This window comes from Clupea harengus, chromosome 6 (genome assembly GCF_900700415.2).
Source record: "Clupea harengus chromosome 6, Ch_v2.0.2, whole genome shotgun sequence".
NCBI lineage: Eukaryota > Metazoa > Chordata > Actinopteri > Clupeiformes > Clupeidae > Clupea > Clupea harengus.
In genome coordinates this window covers 19,126,687-19,149,268 of record NC_045157.1, presented here as the reverse complement: position 1 = coordinate 19,149,268, position 22,582 = coordinate 19,126,687, and the positions used below count along the sequence as shown (strand labels likewise).

Here is a 22,582-nt window from a genome sequence, read left to right as displayed (position 1 = left end):
CTAGATGCAAAAAATGGAAAAGTGAGGAAATGCTTGTATAATAAAGATTCAATCAACTTACTATCTGAATAAAACTCATATTGAGCTGCGCCTCAAGTTTTAAGAAGTTTTCACGTCACTAAAATGACTCATCTCACAATAGAATAAAATATAGAGCAACCCACCCTTTTCATCTCAGGTGTTTGAGTGGTGTGACGTAGCAACCTCTGATCATGGAGACCTAGCGGTACAGCAGGTTGATGATTCTGTGCTAGTGTCTATCCCATCTTATTCTCCTCTTCATTGTATATATAGAGGTACATCACCCTGGGGAAACCCAAGGAAACACTTCTTTCAAGGAAGAGGAAATCTTATTGGTCAAAGCAAAAAAATCTGGTGACTTCATCTAAAACACACCTGCCATCTGAAACCAGGGTGAAATATTTCAACACAACACTAGCAGACTTTTTTTCAATATAATTTGTTACATCCCTTCCTTAACCCACAAGTAGCTTGAATGCTGTGATGCAATATGATATGAAGATTAGTGCACAAATATCCTGCAGTTAAATATATTATAAATATAACAATAGAATTCCACCTCTGATCAGTGAGTAGGGTTAATCAGTACAAGAATTGCATGACAGCCTTCCTGTTGAACATTTATTAAGGTCTTAAAAATTCCTTAAACCCACACAAGACTTTAAAACATCAACAAAGTTTGCACTAATGCGTATATGATCATCATGAAGCTTTGTAACCTTTACACCTTGGATTCGTGGAACCTGTTTTCTATTCTCCACCCACCTGTAATGAAGTATATATACACATGGAGGCTTAACTTAGAAATTCACTTTGTCACTTGCTGTCACTTGCTGTCACTTGCTGAACAAGGAGAACTACACAAACCAGAAGAGTAAACCACATGGGCAGTGAAGATGCAGGACCAGACATGAAGTAGAGCAACAGTAGTTTTGATTTTGGTAGACTGAAAAGAAATATGAAAAAAGTGAAAAAAAGCAAACATAAAGCAACATAACTTTCAATGTAAAAGTTCAATGCAATGTGAGTAAATTAGATTAAAGGTCATCACACAGCAAGCACTATGTGTACTAAATAGAAAAAAAACTGCTTTTACAGGATACATAATCAATTCAAGGAATATAGGGTGAACTCCAGGATAACTGCAGTGAATTAAACCCACATATGTGCACACATTTCTAGTGTTTGAGGTTCTAATTCTACAAGGTTAACTTAAGAAATTAAGAAAACACAGATGAGGGATGGATGAACTTACAAACACACAATTAAAATGTAACCTTCCTGCAACCATGTTTAATTTGGATGCATAATGTTAACCTCAATGAACAAATAAAATGACACAAGAGGAAATTGTGTGTGATTCCTTTCATATCAAATCCTCAACGCTGATAACAGTGAGGTGGAAAAAGGGCACGAGTCCAAGCTCCGCCTTAAGCCATCTGTGGGTAAAATAAAAACCTGCAGGAGCTATTTTAAAACCGGAATAGGCACAGAGACACTGGGACTGCAGGGACAATACCTAACTCTCACTGTAAGGTGCATTCCAGTACGATGATGATATGGGAATGAGGAGGGCATTACTCGTCAACTTTCTCACTAACAGCCATTGGGAAATACACCATGCTCTTCCTGAACACATCTGATAAGAAACAGAAAGCACAGTTTACATGTTCATCCAACATTTATTGATTATGACACCAGGGTGAGAATAAATGGGCGTCCTATTACACAATATTCTTCTTTCCAAAATTAGATATGTCAATTCATGTAATTAATGAAACAACAGCGACAACCCTATCTAACCAGTGCCATTTAACGCCTGTTCACAAGATGCTAAGAACTGGCAGGAGGGGCCGCAGGTCTTCCATTGGCAGGTGGTAAGGTAATGAAGGTTCACTGAGAAACTACTCTGCCCCACCCTGCCTTGAATAAAAACCTCTCTGCTCTTCATCATCTGCTGTTTGGTACTATAATACTGAACACTGGGGAAATGAAGGCCTCTTGCAACTGTATATTAAGGTTCAAGTAGTAAAAGATTGTCTAGAATTGTTATTCACTCAATTCACTCACAATTCTGCAAAATATAAACAGTGATGAATGGAGCTGACTCATGTTTCCTGCATACTGATACGTTGCTAAGCTCACACCTTCAGACACACCTCTTCAGACACACCACCTAAGGTGTGAAAAGGGGAGGAAATGACTTTTACTAAAACTACTGCAGTGGAGTGTACTCACTGCTGTCATGATAAACAGTAAAGGTGTATAATTATAGAGAACTCTTTAAAATAAATCATGTTTGTTTGTAATTCTGTATTTCAATGTTTTTTTGTGCTCCTCACAATCATGTCTGGAGACAAAATCACAAAATACAGAACCACCTGCCTAAACCAGGAAATAATTTCCATTTGTATCAAAACATCGCAACTGATATCAACAGACACAAAGCAAATATTAAAGCCACATCCCAAATTCTAGAAATATAAAACACTATTCTTGGCATTTATGAACAGCAGCAAGATGTTTACACTATATCTAAGACAGACAAAGACCAAACAATCATCAGCCAACAACTACATACTGGTGTCAGGAAAACTGAAACCATGCTGACTTGACCCATGGCCTAGTAAATAGAACGCCCCGACGACAGGGCTACAAGGGAGATAAATAAGATGTTATGGTGCCACCTGCTGGTATTAAATATACAAACCAGCAGAGGTCATCAAATGCCCATATAAAAGTCCTCCTGTGACCCATGTTCTGAATTTCATAGATAGATTATAAGTCTCAGCAGTTATATAAAGTTCAAGAAAAGTCACAGTAGACAGATCAGTTAACTGACTTTTTTCCTGGGAGAAAAATAAATTAAACATATAAATAATTATACCACAGTAAACAGCATTTCATTTGTTTGTAGATCATAGATTAAATTAAAGCTTCAGAATCAGTAAAAAAAACTGTTGGATAGAAATGTTCCTATTTTCCACAAGATTATAGAAATGTCTCATTTAAATCCAGGGACATAGATATTCCGTGCTTGAGACATCAGGTCTGACAGACTGTTTTGCAGGGCAAAGAACCAATTGGGACGTGTTCATGAAATATTGTTTGCCAAGTTGTTCTGATTACTTGACACTCTCACCAGTCTCTTCTCCTCCAAAGTCATACTCTAGACCAGTATGACAGAAGTGTATAGATGGCATTCCTTCTTATCAGGATCACCCAGAGTTACATTCCAAGCTTGTTCAGTCAAAGGATTTGTGTGGAATGAACCACTACAGATACTGCAGTTGTCTGGCTTTATCCTGCTATGGGTGTAGGGCAAAATAAAATCAATAACACCCTCTATGGAATGCATTTATCATGTCACACCACCAAACTATTTGCAAACTACTTGCTTTGTACTTCACATGAATGCTATCAGTGGTAATGCACTATTCACCGGGGAATGGTTTTTGAGTTGCACCCAAATCCTTTGAAAATGGAACATCCGAGTCAAAACATCCGTTGTGGTTGGACCTGTCTCATGGCCGGAGTTTAGTCCTGTGTATTGTCACATGCAGCGGCCTCAAGTTTTTCTATATCAGATATAATCTTGCAATGCTTCTCATGCAAGTAGTCAACAGGGGTTGTATAAGAGGTGTGTCCACAGCACTCAGGCGTTCTCTCCGAGTGTACAGCCAGGATTCCAGGAAAAGTGTAGCTTATTCAGGAACACACACAATGGGTGAGTCTGACTTAAGTACAGAAGGGTCTTCCTGTTTTTTGTGGTTATTACTACCTGGTTTAAAACTGCATTCAAATAATTTTTAACATAAGATCGGATTTGACTTTAACAGTTCAACTGATATTGCATTAATAATCCTTAATCATACCCAAAGGCACTTCCATGCTTTATGTCTTTGTGCTATGTCTTTATAGTTCATAGTCCACTTACTTTCTGATACTAGTTTATAGCTGATGAAGTGATTTATATCAACAGTATTTGTCAATTAAGGATTCATTGTAAGATTATCTTTCTGTTGTTGCTGTTTGGCCGTTTTAACGACTTTGGATACTTCGGGTTGGGGAGCATAAACCCTATGCATATTTTTTCCATGCATATGTTTTTAGATCATACTAACAATGTCTATCAAAATAGTGCAAAAATATTGACATAGTTACAGTTGCAATGGCATTTCATCAGACAAGTCTTTACCTTGGTTTAATTTATTCACTTTTTTCTTTCCGGTGTGCCTTACCAACACTGTTCCTGTGCATCACAGCTAAGACTGTGTTGATAGTTTATGCGCATCAGAGCCCCACTTCATTTAACTCTGCTGCTCATAAAGTCGCTGTGGAGGCACTAAAGGAACAGGGCTGCAAAGTACTTGTCTCAGACCTCTATGCAATGGACTTCGAAGCCTCTGCAACTGCAAAGGATATCACAGGTATACCGCCTTTTAATCCATTACTCCATCAGCTAGATGTATGTATTGATTGACAAACGCACATTTGTTTTTACATACTTAGACCTCTTTAGACCATCATTTGCTCCAATCAAAGAAGAAGTGTTGAGATGATATGGCAGAATTTTGAGCCTTTGTTAAGATGTACACTAGCCTGATACTGAGCCATGACCAGGTGATCTGAAGAATCCAGAGAACTTCCAGTATGGAGATGAAACAATGGCTGCTTGGCAGGAGGGCCGACTCACCAAGGAAATTACAGAAGAGCAGCGCAAGGTGGAGGAGGCGGAGTTGATCATCTTTCAGGTTTGGGGTTACTGCTCTCGCTCTCTCTCTCTCTCTATCTCGGGTGTATATATTGGCATCGGAAAGAAACAGGGTCTTTCTCTCCCACACACATGCTGGTACTCTATCATTCATCTCTCTCTTTATCTCTCTCTCACACACGCACTCGCATACAGCTAACACACAGACAACACTGTATAGTAAGGTCTTGTTTTTTCCCCCACCTATCTAACTACATTTTTTTTTCAGTTTCCTCTGTACTGGTTCAGTGTCCCTGCCATCATGAAAGGCTGGATTGACAGAGTTTTATCACAAGGATTTGCCTTTTCACTCCAAAACATGTATGACAATGGCATTTTTAAGGTACGTGTTGAAACGTGTTGTAGATATTTCAAGTATTTTAGCCAAGGAGGGCAGCAGGACACTATACATGAATCCGCATTTGCATTTATTCATAAAAATGTATCTTTAATCACTTAAATCACTTGACTGTGTTCCTTAGGAAAGTGCATTCTTTCATTCCAACGAGGAACTTTGATGTGATTGATGTGATAACATGCTTTTTTAGGACAAGAAGGCTGTGCTGTCTTTTACCACTGGAGCCATGGAGTCTATGTTCATGTCTGATGGCATCAATGGGGACATAAACATAATACTGTGGCCATTGCAGGTAAGTATTTCATCCAAGTTCCATATTGTCATGGACATTTCCCCTTAAATACCACAGATGAGGTTGATCGTCAAAATCACTTAATATGACCATTTAGGAAATAATAGGATATTAATAACATTCCACACCATTCCTGGGATCCGTCAATGGTGTCAAAGTGTTATGACATCTCTGCAATCCATTGAAGTATAATTAAGTAAAAGCACATCAATGGTTATTTCACCACCACCAGTGACTTGAGTAGACAGACATTGAGTAAAAAGGCAAGACAATAAAGATCATAAGTAATTGTTATGGTTAGAAACTGAAGCTTCCACAATCATTTCAACAGCAAAATTGTGATCAAGGATAATATCTGTAACAATAATATTACAATTTCTGTATATCAGAAATATCTTACTGACATTATGACCTGGAATTAGCAGCTGTTTTGTGTTGCAAAATATATAATCTAATCTTCATACTTGCCAGATTACAGTATTGAGTCTTTCTCTATTTCTTGCAGAATGGAGTCCTTCACTTCTGTGGATTTCAAGTTCTTGAACCTCAGATCTTTTGGAGTATTGCACATACACCCCCAGCAGTAAGGATAGCCTTGTTGGATGCTTGGAGAGCCAGGCTGAAGGGGATATGGGCAGAGAAACCACTGTCCTTTGCATCCTCTGCACTCTTTGATCTTAGCTTTCAAGGAGGGTTTCGCCTGACCCCTGAGGTGAAGGAGAAGCTTAGCACTGCCCCTTATGGCATCACGACAGGGCATCACATGGGCAAACCTCTTCCTCCTCATAACCAGACTAAAGCTGAGAATGAGACTGCAACAACAGTATCAGATGTTCAGACATCATAATTCCATAATAACCTGCTAAAGATATCAGGTGGAGAACCGACACAGGATTTGATAACATGAAAGTATGAAATAGAGTATTCTTCCTCACACACCTGTATGTGTGTGTTTTGTATTTCATTATTATTTTTTTAAATGTCATTATTAGTCTATTAGTCTATTTATATTTTAGACCTATTCCCAGTGGTTTCAGCTACAATTTCTCATTAGTTAAAGAACAAGCTTTTAATATATATTCATTATTTGAACACCTTTTATAACTGTTAAACTTTAGCCTAAAATGAACACATCATAACACTGTTCCTGACACACTATGCTTTTAGGATACGGGTTACAGGTCATGATTGTTGAGCAGGCCTATGCAAACGACCTCTTGTCGACGGTGTTGACTTGTTTTTCATAAATATATGAACTGTTCGGATAACGAATAATAAACAAAAACTACATTTTAAGACTTGGTTTCATTGCTTACATTTCACCACCACGTAGGTTTCAAGGTTTGAAATCAGCAAGATTGACGTAATGCGTCTGAACAGACACCCTCCTACCTCGGGGCGGAGAATGGTATGGTCCTTTTGTGACGTTACTTTCTGGGTTGAACTGTGCTAAGGAGGCCTGTTTTTCTACCTTGTTTATGTCGACGTTCTTAGTTTGTATCGAGTGAAGTGATATTACTAGCTCTTATTTACGCCTACGGGCACTTCAATTTTATCTGAATATCCGGTTATAGAAGGAAAGCAGCGAAAATGAAATGGATGTTTAAAGAGGACCATTCTCTTGGTGAGCTCTACAGTAACTGTAGATGATTGTTCAGACACATTTCTGAAATATATGTTAAGAAGCTAAAACAAAATCATAATTTGGGATCGACAAAGCTGTTTACGAGTGGGCTTCTAGACCTTGACAGGACAGCTGCTTGTGGAATCTGCCACCGTGAACTCTGGCTAACTATAACATACAACCGGTGATAGTGTTGGCCAAAGAGCCTGTTGTGAGTTAGGACATTATCATTTTACATGGCGTGTAAATATTAGTCGCACCGTGTGCAAATAATGTTCCCATTCGTGGACCCTATCGATGTAACCTCGGAAAGAAGTATAACAAATGCAACATCAATAAAATAGCAGTCTTGCCAGCTATTTACAAAATACCCTGTCAAAAGTTGCCCGGTTGTTATTGTGTAGCCCGTAACTCTGATAGCCTAAATCAGTGTACAACTTATTTGCTTGTTATAGCACTCCGTTTCGCAGCCTTTAGGTTATCACACCACGGTGTGATATAATTAAAATGCCAGTCGAGTATAGTTTTTACATCGATTTAACATAAGAGATTGAAATATTAAAAATAAAAATGACAGCCATATGCACTATGATTAGACTAGGTTGCCCTCGATTTTAGAATGTCAACATATTCCGATTTTGTTGATGCGCGTTCTATTTTGAGGTTAGTCCTCAAGTGAGGCATACAACTGTATTGCGCAGGATCATAAAGAATCACATGCAGTTTGACAGCTTTTGAAAACGCAGAGTCATCATGTGTTGGCAACAACATAGGCCATATCACACTATACGACAACAAACTTAATTTGGACTCAGACTAATCTGTTTATGTAGTGGGCTACTGTCACTGAGCTGCAGAAGAAGAGGTATGCCACTCTATGGTGTTGGTTCATCAATTCAAACCAACAACCAAACCAACGACTTTTCAGAGGACTATTCTGACAGCTTCATACTTTCAAGTTATTTTCTCGTTATAGTCATTTTGCAAATTCCTTTTAAGTTAAGTGGTGTGTGTAGAGTGGTGTGTTTTTCACGGGACCCCTGCTTGTCTCTTTATGATGTCATTCCTCTCTGTCTCTCAACAGAACATCGATGTGTAGAGTCAGCCAAAATCCGTAACAAATACCCTGATAGGGTTCCAGTGAGTATATCCTAGTAGACTAGTAGGATGATTTGTTCTGGTCTCTCCTCCATCAGTGTGTGTGTTAAACACCCCTTAACTGTTTTTCAGGTAATAGTGGAGAAAGTCTCAGGATCACAAATAGTGGATATTGATAAACGGAAGTACCTGGTTCCCTCGGACATTACGGTGGCTCAGTTTATGTGGATCATTCGAAAACGTATCCAGCTGCCCTCAGAAAAGGCCATCTTCCTCTTTGTTGACAAGACTGTGCCTCAGTCTAGGTCAGACCTCCGTTTACACCCAAATAACAGTTCTGTTCCCTTTGATGGGAAATTGTGATTTTTTTTAATAAACCCTTCGTAAAACTGTATGCATTAATATGCATGGTCACTACTCCTTATGATATAATTTGATAATATGTTGTGTTTTCTTTCAGCATAACAATGGGACAGCTGTATGAGAAGGAGAAAGATGAAGATGGTTTTTTATATGTGGCTTACAGCGGCGAAAACACTTTTGGCTTTTAAAACACTTGACATCTAGCGACTTCCACCATCACCCCTCCCTCAACTATAAACAAATGTGTGGTGTGAAAAGGATGACGCAATGGTGAACATAAAGATAGCGAATGTGGATGCACCTGTTATTCCAACCTTGTTTGTGTGTTTTGAATTAGTGCTCATTGACATTCACTTAAGTAGAGGTTTGAAAGATGGATGTTTTGCTTATGTGTGTAAATAATTTGTATTTTTGGTTGGAAGTGCTTTATATGTCTCATCAATGATGTAAAAATATTTTGTTTGATATTTTGTGGTCTTCATTTAATATAATATTTAATGACAAAATATTTTAACAATAATAGATATATAGCAACCAATAAAAATCTGTTAGATTCTGTTGATTTGTTGCTTTGGTCAGACTTCTGAACTTGAAATGCCTTTTAGCAGCTTCTGTAAAATCATACATCTGCAGGACAGCACTTCCCTTCAAAGTACAGCATTGTATACCGGTATTGTGCTGTGTACTTTAAGATTTACACCTTTATTATAATGCAAATCGTTTCGCAACACCTCAATGCTTATATTTTCAAAAGAGAGATGCAAAACCATTTAGAGATTTAATGTCATCTTTTTTTACCAGAAGAGGAGGAGAGATGAGTGGATTTTAACACTTTCCCCTGATAGCTGTCTATTTCAGCAGATTCTATTTCATTCTAATTCTGTCACAAGCTCTGTGACGAGTAATGGAATCATGTGATGAAATCATAGATGAAAACATCAACAGGCTCCCTGCCTTTATTCATCATCTGTAGACTCACAATGCCAGTAACAGAATCACGATTGGCTTTTCAACTCTTTTCTTGTACTCCTCTGTTCACTCGGACAAAATATGGTTAAGATGTATTAAAGTACTCTAAAAATAAAACGGGGCCGTCGGCAAATTTCTTTGAAAAGATGAATCAGGTCTTTATGGTCTGTGTGTCGGTGAAATTGTGCGTGCTCACGCAACAAACGTCTCTGCGCAATAGGTCATTTAGCTGCGCCGGGCCAACGCGTCACTTTCCAACACCGTATTTGGATAGCCTACCGCCTTCCACAGACGCCTACCGTAAATGTACCGTTAGCTGCCAAATATTCAGCGGATATATCCACCGGAAGTATAACCACCATTTGTACAGCAGACCAGGCAATAGTAATGGGACACTATGAATGAAAATGCATACCGAGTTGATCATTCCCGAGAACGCTGCATAGTAAGTAACTGCTTTTAAATATAGGCGTTATAAACAGCGAGTCCAGTCCATTTTGGTTATTTTTACAGTCTGATACTCACTTCGTATACGGGGAACATTGGGGACAAATATAGGCTACTCCATTTGTTGATTGGACAGGAGCCTTCACACGAGGACACGTTTCCCATTGTTCGTCAAAATCTCAAACTAATGTCAGTAATCCCCTGGCCTATGTAATCGAAATTGTAACTTCCATGAGGAAAATTCGTATGAATGTAGCATACCTACTCAGACTGCGTTGCAGGCTAGCTGTTCGACTGGCTGTTAGAAATTCTGCATTGCTTACCTCGCCCTTTTCATATTAACCGCCTAGATAAACATCCTGATGTCTTAGGTTGTTGCTTGTTTAGGCTTGTTTGCATGTGTAATACAATATGTTTGGCCCACAATATTGCATAGTGGTCCTTAAATGCAACTATGTGTGTTCGGCTACATGCAGTCATATTCTCAGATATAGTGTCGACAACCGTCTAATGTCACGTTGACATGGCTAAAGGTAAACTGAATGATGAGTTTAATTAACTAGTATGCTAGAGAAAGCTGTGCTGCACAGCAACATATTTACATGTTTTGTTTTGTTGATACATATTTGGTTGATGATCTCTTGATCTGATTAACAGACCGTCCTGTTAATATTTCAGTATTAATTGATTCACTGCAGAAACAAATAATGTGGCAGACCTATGCTGTTTTAGAGACAAACCGATGGACTAATGCAAAAAAACCTCTTTGCAGATGTGCAGCATTCACTGAATGAGCTGTTGTTGCAATGGTGCTGGACTTGGGGGATAATTGCATGGAGCAGACAGAAGGGGTGGGTGCCGTTAGCAACAGCACCGATGGGATAAATCCAGATGACCAGCTTGACAGAGCCAAACCTGTTAGAACCAGAGCTAGAACCAGCAGCATCAGCCAGAAGGACCGTCTCTCCCACAATGGACTGCAGCCTAAGGCTCGCTCCAGTGCAGGCAGCTCTGTGGAAGCAGTCCGTAAGGCTGGTGGGGGGGAGACTGTGGTGCGCCGAGGCACAGCGGAGGACACACAGGCAACAGGTAGGAGAGCTAGTGGGCGGAGGCCCCTTAGTCTGGATATCACCCCACAACGCCTGAGGACCAGCCAGTCCACGGACAGGAAGATTCTGCAGCCGCCATGGCGGAGTGGAGCACCCTCCCCACCTATGCGCAGCCTTACAAGCCCTAGCCTGGGACCAGAAGGCTGGATGCGCCGCAGTGAAAGCACTTGCACCATGAACACCAGCGTGACCCCGAGGCCCAGCTTGGGACGCATTCGTGCAGCCACCTCCCTGCCTCACATTGCCAGGCTGGGCAGCCTCAAACCGATGCCCTCACCCATCTCACCCAGAGTCCCCTGCTTACTGATTGCACTGCGACCGATCAACCTGGAGCACGAGCGGCAGACTTTTTTTGAGTCAGGCTACCAGTATGAGCCCCAGTTTAGGTATGTTTCACCAGAGCCAGTGAGCGTCCTGGAGAAGTACAAGGAAGGTTCTGGTCATTTCCTTTCCCAGGTATGTCGCATCAAATATCAGTATGATAACAACAGTGATAACAACAGTAACAATAAGAGCTGAACAGGAGAGAACCAAAAACTTGTGCTGTTGGCCTTGTTTGAGGATAAACAATGCTAATGTTCATAGACAGCAATGAGTTCCCCTCAGCGATGAATTTGTCCTCAACTGTCAACTTTCATTGCAGGCTGTAGGCATCATGGAATGTGTTCTGAGGAAGTTTGACACTTATGAAAATTTTGAAGAAGTCACAGGGGGAAGTGTTCTCCCTAAAAGCCGCGTGTGGGCAGCAGCACGAAAATACTTGCAAAAGGAGGGCTGTGTGGGTGAGGTGGGTGCTTGTTTTTGTTTAAATTTGCTTCTTTAGAGTTTTTCTTTAGTGTTCCCCTGTGACCTTATGTGTTCTGTCTGCCTATAGGTAGTGGTGTGCCTCTCTGATGAGCTACTCTCCCAAGCAGTGATGATGGTGGAGAAGTGTCGGCCTACATTGACCATCAACCTGCAGGGAGCTCGTCAGCACTGGCTGGAAGGGATGCTGAGGCATGAGATTGGTATGCTATAGCCGATGATTAATAATGACTCAATGTCAGTAGTCAGAGTGTGATTATTCATCTACAGCAGGGTTTAACTCAAAAGGTCTTTGGCCACTGCCATGCCAGCACAAACATGGTCATACTGGTCAAGAATAGGTCAGTACTGCAAGAAAAGTATGTCGGATGTCACTAGAAATGTACTGTGGTCGTCTTCATGGACATGGTAGAACCCACCCAGTTTGGAGGATTGGGAATCAAAAGAACGATGTTAGTTTATAATACATTTCGGTCATTTAAATATTTTCAGAAAAAATGTGCCAATTTCAGACTTACATTTGCTCAGGATCCAGCTAAGGAGGGAATGTAGTAGAGTTCAATTACATAGTAATACCCAGTGTGAAAGTCTTTAAATATAAATCTCAACTACATAGTAATACCCAGTGTGAAATTCTCTACATATAAATCTCAATCCATATGAATACTTCCTAGACGAGGTATTTTAGAGTATTAACCCTCTTAATCTGCTTAATCCTTCCACCAATTTAACAAAAGTTATTGCAGTTAATCTTTTTAAGTATATATCCTTAGGTCTTTTGTGCCACTCAGAGCCTTAACAGTCTTTTCTAGTTGTTCAGGTGTGCTCACTTCTAGGTCTTATTTATGCTGGGTGTGATATGGATTATCTTCGTTAGGTACTCACTACCTGCGAGGAGTGAACAACAATCTCCAGCCTTGGAGTACTGCCGTGGGCAGGAAGCAGTTTGGCCTGAAGCCCGCCAACCCCACCGAGGAGGGCCTTGCCAGTTTACACAGCGTGTTGCTACGGAAACAGCCCTACCTGTGGCGTGCCGCTCTGCTCTACTACACGGTTTACCACGCTGCCAACATGAGCTTCAGTCAGCTCTTCAGCCACATAGCCCGCTTTGTCCAGAACCCCGCAGTGCGCTGGGAGTACTGCCTTCGTGCCAAGAGAGGCCAAACAGATACCTCCGAACCAGGTCTGTATACATAACATACGTTAGGTAAACATTCAGTTAATTTGCAAATAAGCCGCGTGTGATTTAGTGAATATACCATAAGTGGTTGTAGAAATTGAACGACATCTTTTTTAAACTAACCAAGCCTTAACAAATGGTTTTCCCAAGATGAACTGTCAATGAAAGTCTTACCAAGTGCTTTTGCTTTGGACAGGCTGCTTCAGTAAGGATCAGGTATATCTTGATGGAATCCTCAGGATTTTGCGACACAGAAGAAACATTGACTTCAAGATGTTGACCTCTCTTGGCAAGGTCAGGCCCTCTATGAATTACAGTATTCTGATGTTTCCATGCTGGCTTTGATTTGGTTGCTGATGTTTTAAAAATGTCTTCACAGGTGTCTTATGAGGATATAGATAGGCTCCGACATCTGGCAGTCCTCCGCAGGACCAGAATTCCTCACTTTATGCGGGATGTGGAGCGGTACCTTCAGCACCTTGACTACATTGTTGAAGTCAATGAGCTGGATGATGCAGAGCTCCACAATCTCGTACCTTAGGTCTTTTTCCAAGGCCTCAGAACCATGGACTGTGGGTGATGACAGGGGCCAAGGTTTTTACACAAAGGACCAGGACACCTGAATAGGGGTCTGGAAAATGCCTATATCTTCACTATACACATACTATTATCTCATAAAAGTCATTAGAAATAGGCTTTGAACTTGGACTTTGAGGACCTACATGGCATAATCATATACCGTAATAATGTCATGTTTACGCACACCACTGTGAGAAAAAGTTTCTAAAACCTCAACAATTACCTGTCCTATACTATACATCAGACTGTTTGTGTATTATTGCAATTTAGGTCATGTAAGGAGAACATCATGTAATGCTAAAGTCCAGAGGGCTCAGAAACTTTTTCTTGCAACGGTAACCGCAAACCCTCCTTTGGGTCGTATCATTATCTTATTGCAGAGCTAGTACTCCATAGCAATCCATTTACTGTACTTCTGAGGGAACTATGATTAGCCTTACTTAAGACAAATTCACAATCTATTGGGCAAAGTTTTTATAATTGTCCATTTCTAAGTGGTTCCATATCTAAATGGCACATAATGATAATGGAGTAAATTTAAAGACAAGTGTATAATACACAATCACAGTGTAAGATATTTCCTCTTCTAATTATTAAATGAGATTTTAAATGAGAAATGTTTGAGGCCCATATCTCCAAAGGAGTAAGAATCATGTCACTACAGTATGTCACATATCAGCGGGTGGCCTTGTATTGGGTCAGTGAACATCTTGTTTTGTATGACAGCATGTTTACCTGGAGAAGTTATGATGTTTTAACTAAGGTTAGTAGTCATTCATCTGTCAGATGGACCTTGAGCATATCTAAAGCAAGTTGGGTTAAAAAAAAAAAAAAAAAAAAAAAAAGTGACCGAGCACACCCTTTGCTCAATACCTTTCTCATGTCCTCCCAAAGGCACTGCATTTACTGCGTCTCCTGAAATGCCCATCACGATATTGCTACTGCTTTGTCAACATTTCAAGATATTCATGTTCTACATATTTATGCAAGTATTTATTTTATATTTATTTCGTGTGTACTTTGAAAACGAATGTTAATGGTATTAGCTTTATATCTCCATTTTGAAGGAGTACATTTTTTCAAGCCTTAGTATTACGAGTAGCACGAAAGGGCACCAAGGATGACTCACAGCTAAAATTAAATCTTTTGCCAGAAAAATGTGGCAGATGTTATTAAGATTGTCTCAAACACCAACAAGTGCCACCGACTTGTGTCTCCTCTTGATATTTACAGTATACTGTAGCAGCAGCTGTACACGGCAGCCTTTTTATATAGTACATTGAGTACAGTATTCTGACCTCTTCCAAGGCATTAGATTTTACTTGATTCAGACTGTGCCGTGCACACATATCTAGTATACTGAAAGATAATCGAACAAAAGGTGGGACAGTTTACTCGAGAGCAACCTTGGTGGACTTTAACATGGGCATATATGTAGGTTGACTGACTCATCCAAGCAGACCTGTTACTGCTGCAGATAGGTGCAGAACAGCTAAAAGCAAGCGCTCTCCATAGCTCCCTCATGGCTGTTTGTTTGTTTATTTTAGCTTATTTGTTTTGTAGTAGCTGTTTGTAAACTTAAACGTACTGGGCTCAGGGGTAGTGGGCGAAATATCATGTCATGTGCCTTAGGAAGGCGCAGGGCTTATGTGTAGTGGCTACATTTGTATTAGTGCTCACAGACTTGTAATCACACTTCTCTGTACGGTCATGTTATAAACTGCACGAATGTTGCACATTTTGTGTTTGATGTGATAAGCTGGAATTTCCAGTGTATTTATTAAATGACTATACCCAATTTGTCACTGTGAGCTCAGAGTCTAATGATTTAAAGAGATGTAAAGCGTAAACTATACACTAGCTTTTCAGACCCACAGCCAGTGGATTTCAGCCACCACATAAAACAATGTAATCTTTCTTTCTGGTATTCACTGACATTGTGCATGGTGTGTTTTCGTCATTTCACCAGACTCTTATTACACATTTATTTGGTATTGAACAACTTTTTCCCAGATTTTATTAGAGCACATTTTCAATAACTAGACTGACGAACTAAAATGAATGCAACTCTTTTAGGTCTGCTGCGACACTCCCATTGGATACCAAACCAATCCGAAACAGCAAGTCAATAAAAAATAAGAGAAGGCGCATGTTTACCTTGCAGAATTTTGCTTTTGTTTAGCTAGTACGTTTTAACAATGCAGAAAAAAAGAGATCTTTTTGACACTAAAAAGAGATGGGTAACATTCTCTAACTTTTAGGCAAAGGTAGAAATTGTTAATGCACACTTGCAAGACAAAATGAAACCACTGCAAGGTAGACATGTTTTAGGAGCCATAAACAAGGATTCACAAGAGTCTTCTTCCCCCTGATACCATGATTACCATATAAATACATAGTTATAGACATCTCATCAATAGTGTGACAAACATTACATAATGCACTTTAATATACTTCTTAAACATCATAATATATGCAATGTCATTTTGGAGGCTTTTGTTGCTGTATAAATAATGGCATCCCTGCACTATAGTAATGTAATGAGGACATACATACAACAAATAAAATAAAATGTATTTATTCTCATTGATAGTAATTCTCAATCCAACCATAGCAGAAAAAAAATTCTCCATGCCACTCAACACTACAGCTTCGGATTCTGACCTCATATCAGCAGATTAGAACCCCGTCCAGCAAAAACCCCATTGGCACTGCTAGGACTGATCCCTCTTGAGATAGACAGACCCAATGCAAGGGGGGAAAGAGCAGGCATTCTTTCCTCCGGTGTCTGCCAAGCTTATTTTAAAACGGAAAAGGAGAAGAGGGGAGCGCAGGTGGGATGGGGTTCAGTGTGTTCTTTTACAAAACTTTTTTTCCTTCTCTAACTAAAAATAAAGGAGTGGTTGGACAAGGAGGGGGAACTACTGTAGTTTGTACTGTTCCTGCTGGGAGCCTAGAGCAGCGGGTAGACAGTGTGTGTGTCTGTGTGTGTGTTTGTGTGTGTGCAGAAGAGACAATTTGCCAGTGTATGCGCATGTATGCGTATGTGTCTTCATTCTGTACATGTCCGTGTGCTGGATGACTTTTTTTTGTTGTTTTTTTTTGTTCCAGTAAAACTGTCCTCCTGAGGGGCAAAGAACTCTGCCACCAAAAAAGCTTCAAGAGTTGAGGTAAAAACAAAAACAGATGAAAAAAAAAAAAGGTTCATAATAAACCGGGGAGTTTCCTGAGAAGAGAAGAGGAGAGGAGACATAGCAAACCAGCTGGTGAGCGTTGAAAACTGATAAACCGTGAGAAAGAGAGCTTCTGAAGAAACAGAAATGTCTACCTGCTCATCATGTTGCGTTGGAGCCGCTTATTGCAAGAGTGCTGTCTGTGTTGGAGAGAGTCTGTCCCTTCAGCACAGGATCTGAGGGCAGAGATTGACAGGATCACATGGACTGCACATATGCACTGAAGTAATGTAATGCCTTTGAGTACACAAATTCTACCCATCCATCTATCTATCCATCTATTTATCCATCTATCTATATAAAGAGCAGACAGAGCAAGTGATAGACTTGGAAAGACCACCTGTTGGGATGACAGATTATCTAGATTATCACACTATGACAGAAGAAGGGGTTAGAAACAAGGAGATGACAGGGTGATCCATGACAGGGAAAAGGGAAGAGAGTGGAGAGGACATTCTTACAGAAGTAAGGGTGCTCCATGGCTTCGCCGGCAGTCAGCCTCTGCTGATGGTCATAGCGCAGAAGCTTGTCTAGCATGTCCAGGGCCTCCGGGCTCACCAGGTGCTGGTTCTCAGGTTGAACAAACTGCTCCCAGCGCTTGCGAGTCTGCCTGCACAGGGGCCACCACAAATCAGCAGTCCGTTAATACAACACAGCAAAACTTCTCATGAGCAAAAAACTCAACACCATCAAACTGAATATGTAATATTTTGGTAGAATCTCTACATTTGAGGTTAATTCAATGCCCGTGAAGTTTTGCTCCCCTATGATTTGGCGCCCAATCATACTCACTGGCCCAGTAGGTCCTTGAAGCGGGTGTCCAGTTCAATGTGGTACTTTTGCAGGTAGTCATAGAGCTCTTCTGTCCCAAGGACCTTGGCTATACGGACAAGCTGAAAGAACAATGGCCCAGTCAAGCTAAACATGTCACATTCCACACATAACAAGCCTTGGGTGTGGAGACCAAATGACTCTCCTCAGCTAATCGGAGTTAGCTATGGAAAATACCTGGTCATAGTTGTCTTGTCCGTGGAAAAAGGGCTCTTTCTGGAAAATCATACTGGCCAACATGCAGCCAAGGCTCCACATGTCCAAACTGTAGTCATACATCTGTAAAGAGAAAAGCCATGGAGTAAGACAACAGTAACAGACAAATGTGCAGTCAAGGCATTATAATCAACTGCACATAAAGATTAGAGTCAACTGGACATCTAAATGGATTAGTAATTAGTAGTGACAGCAGTATTTCACCTGATAGTCCACCAGCAGCTCTGGTCCCTTGTATGACCTGGACGCTACCCTGACATTGTACTCCTGAGCAGGGTGGTAGAACTCCGCCAGCCCCCAATCAATGAGACGCAACTATTGCCAAACACAGACACACTCAATAAGATGACGGTAAGACACCTTGAACACACTGCCACACTAAGTCAAAGAAATAGCTAAAATGCTGAATATTGCGATCTGACCATCTGCTTTGTTTCAGTAAATTTTCTGAGGTGGAATGAAAAATCCTCCACATGCTAAAGAACAACACAAGAATGAATGACCCATCTCCTATTTCAGTGGTGTCGTTACTGTTTATTTGTGAACACAAATCTGTTTGAGCCGACCAAATACCCAACATGGAGTTCTGATGCTACACAGTGACCATTAAAATACCGTGGTTTCTTTTCACTGCGGTAATTACGATATACTCTTATATGACTCAGCGGTCACTGTAATGATATTAAAAATAACTTTGCACACCTTTCTCATTTGGTGGTCTATCATCACATTGTGTGGCTTGACATCCCGATGCATGATCCCCATGCTGTGACAGTAGTCCAGAGCCTGTCAGAAACACAGAAACACACACACACACACACACACACAATGTACTGGGCTGGATATAAAAGCAAGTGAAGCATTTGAGGTCTTTTGGTCTCCTCACCTTCAGCAGCTCATACAGGTAGAAACGTATATCAAAATCTGTTAGCCTCTGGTACAGGTCCTATAAGACACAAAAGGCAATGATTAACCATTGAGAACACTGAATTCTGATTCAAATCACCCATGAAAAAAAAGCCTTTACCTTAAAATCTGTGTTATTGATGCACTCAAACACCAGTGCTGGTGTCCTAGACTGTAGAGAGAAGACACACCGTTACACAATTACTAAGGCTTGCACATAATGCAGTTTACTACAGGATTCTCAGCTGTGGCCTTTTTTTGCATAATTATCACACACAAGTTAAACAGCCGACTCCTGTTACAATGCATGGTGAAATAATGACTTAAGCTGATACAGTACAAAGAAATGACCAAGAGTACATACCACTGGATCCTTCACTGTGTCCACCAGACGAATGATGTTGGTGCCTCCTTTCAGATTCTCTAGGATTTTGATTTCACGTTTGATCTTCTTCTTCTTCACAGGCTAAGGGTGTTTTAGTGGTCGGTTAGACACATGAGGTACTGAGGTTAATGCAGCAGGATCTTCCATGTTAAAAAATACTGATTACTGCAAACAGTTATTTGGCTTTACCTTGAGAATTTTGACAACCACCCTTTCATTGCTGTTGACGTTGATGGCTTCAAAAACTTCGCTGTACTTCCCTCTTCCCAGTTTACGTACAAGCTGATAGTCATCCTGGTTGCTGAGAGGAACAAGAAAAAACAACGTCACCAATCATTCAACTGCATCATCTGACCAGACCCTGAGAAAGACGTTAACAAGGCAACTCAATCACATCCAAGAAATATCAGCTAAAAAAATTCACCAGGATAAAATGGTAGTAAAACCTGTTCCATAGCCATTACCATGATAAACAATCATTAATTGCTTTAAAAAAAAAAAAAAAAAATGTAAAAGCCACAATATGCAAGACCAGCTCATCAAGCAGAGCTAACAGATCCCCAGATGTGAGTAACCCTTCATCTGCCTGCTATGTGAAGCCCATTTTCTACATACACATATTGGGCCGACATTGTGGAGGCCCATTCTCGGACTCTAAACATCTTTGAGCTTCGGACTGATTTAAGGCCCAGAGGCCCAGTAAAACCCTTTTCTGGGAATATCCCAGTAATGCAGCCTATGGTGTTCAATGAGTCTAGATTATAGACATTTCCACATTAGCATTTGGTTTTGACCAATACACCCTCAAATGTTGCAACTTTAATGGATCAGTAGGTTTCAGATATATGACAAGCCACATGCCTTTGACAGATGCGTCTCCCTCTGTTTTTCTCCATGTATTAAACTTTGCATTCAGGAACTAACTATATTAAATGTTGTCAATACAGGTTGTATAGCTGATTAGAGTAGGCAGCATAAACAGTGTTCCATCTATAGCTGAAATGCACTGAACTAAAAATAAAAAAATAAAAAACTCTGAGCAAAAAAAACAAAATCTGATTTGGGGACATAATCACGCCTTCCCAGTAACTCGTGAGGCAAAGGTGCAACTCCATATTGAGTGCAGTTAATTAACAAGATGTTATGTGGTGGTGGGTGATAATCATTTGAGGCGTGGTTGTGGAAAAAGCCTCCGCTGACCATTCGATGAGGAATGATTGACGGAAAGGCAAGAAGGGGAGTGGGGGAGGCTTCCCTTACAGTCTTCACATTACTGACAGTATTGCAGCTGTAGCCCACATTGTACTCTATCTTACTGTTTAGCTATCTATGAAGAGAATATTTAATGCATTTTGAAACATATCACTCGATGATTATGAATGACCATAATCCCTGTCAATCAATCACATTTAATCCGATTGGCAATCTGATTTCAGTACGCCATCAGACCAATTATGGCCTAACCAAAAGACTGAATTCTTACCTCCAGCTTGGGACGTGCGCTTCATAGTCCCAGTACTCTTTGCTCTTCAGCTTGTTGACATCGGCATACACCCGTGCTTTGCTACCGGCCGCTGGACCGGGCATGGCGGGCCTCAACAATCGATCTGTCCGAGACCCCCCTACCGCAAGACTCTTATCTGTAGACCGAATGGCAGAACACCTACTCTCTGGTGTCCGGACTTTAGCTGCTTCAGAGTAGGTGTTTCTCCTCACGACAAATTTCGTCCGTGGTTGGTGGCTGCACAGAACTGGCCACCGCAAACTCTCATTAGAGCTAGCAGTGCGGATTGTCAGTACAACGATGAGCGAGTGTCCAAGCTTGCTGAACAGGCTGTTTGGCGGAATAGGGAAAGCCAGTTTAAACGAGGCGTCGGCGTGAAAGGGAAATAACGTTAATATAATGAGGTAGAAGTAAAATATTTTGTGCAGCAGGGATTCAATCGCGAATAAATTGTTTATGTTCTAAAAATAATAAATAGCTGGAGTAGAGCCACAAATATGGGCAACGGAGTTATTTTCTGGTCTTCACTTTCAACCTATACTAGCTTCACTAGCTAGCTAGCTAACTACATTAGTCAGCGACCCAAGATCCAGTGTGGGGGAATGCAAACGGAAGAGACTGGTTTGCGGGCACTGTAGACCTTAGCTAGCGATTGAGTCGCAAGGCCCGTTACAACCAAATTAAAATGAAGCTATCAAGCTAACTCACCAAAAGACTAAATAAAACACGATATAACGCAAATCGAAAAAACATTAATTACAAAGCATACTGACCGCACATAGTATCCACTGTGGCATGAACGTCCATTCGCAGACGCACATTAACGTTTAAAGAAAATAGTGTTGGCTAGCTTTTCGATAACAAGCTAACGTAAAAGCTGGCTAACTGGCCCTGTGTTTTAAGGTAACGTTAGCTACGCAGAGTCTTTCGCACGAACACACCTATTCACGCCCAAAACATAAATTCCCTAACGGCGTGCTCAAGTCCCCCAGGGGAACCCCTGGTATCGCTAAAATGAAGGGGTGTGGGGATCCCCTTATTGGAATCCCCTTCGGTTCATTCTTCAGTGCTACGAGTGTTTGCGGGGACAGCGTTAGCTAGCCAGCTAACTAAATCAGTGACAGACTGGAACCAATATGTCCATGGAACCAGGAGCCAGCGTCATCAACTCAAGATATTTGGTTCCGGGTCCTCAAACGGCAAAATCCGTTGGAACTACAGAATACGTTTAATGTGTAGGTCCAAAAAGAATTCATATGGTCCTATAAAGTGTGCTTATTGTAAAAACAAATATGTACATTTCTGTATATAGCCTTTCAGTGTAGCCACTGAAAAATTAACTCGACTTAAACTTTATTAGTCTTGACACTGTGGCACACCCGCAAATATTTCCTGACTGAGGCTTAGACTATTTATTTTTATTCTCTGCAAAACGGCTCCACGTCCCTGTTGTATTACCAGTATTTGCACTGATGCTCTGCAATGTGGGTCTGGTAGCCTGCTTGTGCCAGTTGTAGGCTGCCTTGATTTGGTAATGTAGCCTTTTAAAAGGTAGCCAAAACATTTTTTAAACACTTCTATAAATTCAGATACCACAACCCATAGACATATATATGTCTATGCCACAACCTACCGACAAATTCCTTTCTGTTTCCGGATGTATCTTACAATAATTTGGACGTGTCCTCATTATTGAACTACCATGCATTGATTTGGTCTCGGTACGAGATAGGCTACATCAGCAAATCACAGCCCTTGATCGTAGGCTATAGCTCTTGTGGCCAGTGTTTCATTCTAATAGGATCAATATCCCTGTGGGCAGCAATATGATGCAGCCCCCTGCCTTCATGTTAAGGCTGAGCTCTCCTCATTTTAGAATTATTTTGTTGAGCTAAGATGCTTTTTAATTT

At 40.7% G+C, this 22,582-nt stretch overlaps 4 protein-coding genes across 4 annotated transcripts; 3 read left to right on the top strand and 1 right to left on the bottom strand.

The window, feature by feature from the left end:
• The first annotated feature begins 3,510 nt into the window (after window positions 1-3,510).
• Window positions 3,511-6,720, top strand: nqo1 (NAD(P)H dehydrogenase, quinone 1). Its single transcript, XM_031569267.1, has 6 exons — window positions 3,511-3,748; window positions 4,287-4,451; window positions 4,645-4,775; window positions 5,004-5,117; window positions 5,323-5,424; window positions 5,930-6,720. Exons 1-6 carry the CDS (start codon window positions 3,622-3,624, stop codon window positions 6,269-6,271), a joined length of 981 nt encoding a protein of 326 aa, XP_031425127.1. The 5' UTR covers window positions 3,511-3,621; the 3' UTR covers window positions 6,272-6,720.
• A 105-nt stretch (window positions 6,721-6,825) lies between these two features.
• LOC105892922 (gamma-aminobutyric acid receptor-associated protein-like 2) lies at window positions 6,826-8,974 on the top strand. The gene is made up of 4 exons (XM_012819241.3): window positions 6,826-7,048; window positions 8,133-8,188; window positions 8,279-8,451; window positions 8,607-8,974. The coding sequence occupies exons 1-4, from the start codon at window positions 7,015-7,017 to the stop codon at window positions 8,695-8,697; spliced, it is 354 nt and encodes a 117-aa protein (XP_012674695.1). The 5' UTR covers window positions 6,826-7,014; the 3' UTR covers window positions 8,698-8,974.
• Window positions 8,975-9,648: 674 nt separating this feature from the next.
• Window positions 9,649-15,399, top strand: LOC105892921 (uncharacterized protein KIAA0895-like). Its single transcript, XM_012819240.3, has 7 exons — window positions 9,649-9,923; window positions 10,698-11,490; window positions 11,678-11,821; window positions 11,909-12,041; window positions 12,716-13,021; window positions 13,215-13,312; window positions 13,398-15,399. Exons 2-7 carry the CDS (start codon window positions 10,732-10,734, stop codon window positions 13,557-13,559), a joined length of 1,602 nt encoding a protein of 533 aa, XP_012674694.1. The 5' UTR covers window positions 9,649-9,923; window positions 10,698-10,731; the 3' UTR covers window positions 13,560-15,399.
• Window positions 15,400-16,159: 760 nt separating this feature from the next.
• Window positions 16,160-21,802, bottom strand: csnk2a2a (casein kinase 2, alpha prime polypeptide a). Its single transcript, XM_042708044.1, has 12 exons — window positions 20,652-21,802; window positions 19,358-19,469; window positions 19,148-19,249; window positions 18,905-18,955; window positions 18,764-18,823; window positions 18,580-18,663; window positions 18,082-18,192; window positions 17,839-17,940; window positions 17,623-17,723; window positions 17,292-17,440; window positions 16,926-17,006; window positions 16,160-16,823 (listed from the first exon to the last, which is right to left on the bottom strand). The coding sequence occupies exons 1-11, from the start codon at window positions 20,753-20,755 to the stop codon at window positions 16,933-16,935; spliced, it is 1,050 nt and encodes a 349-aa protein (XP_042563978.1). The 5' UTR covers window positions 20,756-21,802; the 3' UTR covers window positions 16,160-16,823; window positions 16,926-16,932.
• Window positions 21,803-22,582: the final 780 nt, after the last annotated feature.

What these genes read in the sequence shown, in the direction of transcription:
- nqo1 (XM_031569267.1), top strand. Translation starts at nt 3,622, where the DNA reads ATGCTTCTCATGCAAGTAGTCAACAGGGGTTGTATAAGAGGTGTGTCC. An exon ending in ATGACAATGGCATTTTTAAG is followed by an intron (nt 5,118 to 5,322) that starts GTACGTGTTGAA and finishes ATGCTTTTTTAG; the next exon opens with GACAAGAAGGCTGTGCTGTC. An exon ending in TAATACTGTGGCCATTGCAG is followed by an intron (nt 5,425 to 5,929) that starts GTAAGTATTTCA and finishes TATTTCTTGCAG; the next exon opens with AATGGAGTCCTTCACTTCTG.
- LOC105892922 (XM_012819241.3), top strand. Translation starts at nt 7,015, where the DNA reads ATGAAATGGATGTTTAAAGAGGACCATTCTCTTG. An exon ending in TAAAGAGGACCATTCTCTTG is followed by an intron (nt 7,049 to 8,132) that starts GTGAGCTCTACA and finishes GTCTCTCAACAG; the next exon opens with AACATCGATGTGTAGAGTCA. An exon ending in AAGACTGTGCCTCAGTCTAG is followed by an intron (nt 8,452 to 8,606) that starts GTCAGACCTCCG and finishes GTTTTCTTTCAG; the next exon opens with CATAACAATGGGACAGCTGT.
- LOC105892921 (XM_012819240.3), top strand. Translation starts at nt 10,732, where the DNA reads ATGGTGCTGGACTTGGGGGATAATTGCATGGAGCAGACAGAAGGGGTG. An exon ending in CTGGTCATTTCCTTTCCCAG is followed by an intron (nt 11,491 to 11,677) that starts GTATGTCGCATC and finishes CTTTCATTGCAG; the next exon opens with GCTGTAGGCATCATGGAATG. An exon ending in GATGCTGAGGCATGAGATTG is followed by an intron (nt 12,042 to 12,715) that starts GTATGCTATAGC and finishes TATCTTCGTTAG; the next exon opens with GTACTCACTACCTGCGAGGA.
- csnk2a2a (XM_042708044.1), bottom strand. Translation starts at nt 20,755, where the DNA reads ATGCCCGGTCCAGCGGCCGGTAGCAAAGCACGGGTGTATGCCGATGTC. An exon ending in ACACAGTGAAGGATCCAGTG is followed by an intron (nt 18,956 to 19,147) that starts GTATGTACTCTT and finishes TTCTCTCTACAG; the next exon opens with TCTAGGACACCAGCACTGGT. An exon ending in ACCTGTATGAGCTGCTGAAG is followed by an intron (nt 18,664 to 18,763) that starts GTGAGGAGACCA and finishes TGTTTCTGACAG; the next exon opens with GCTCTGGACTACTGTCACAG.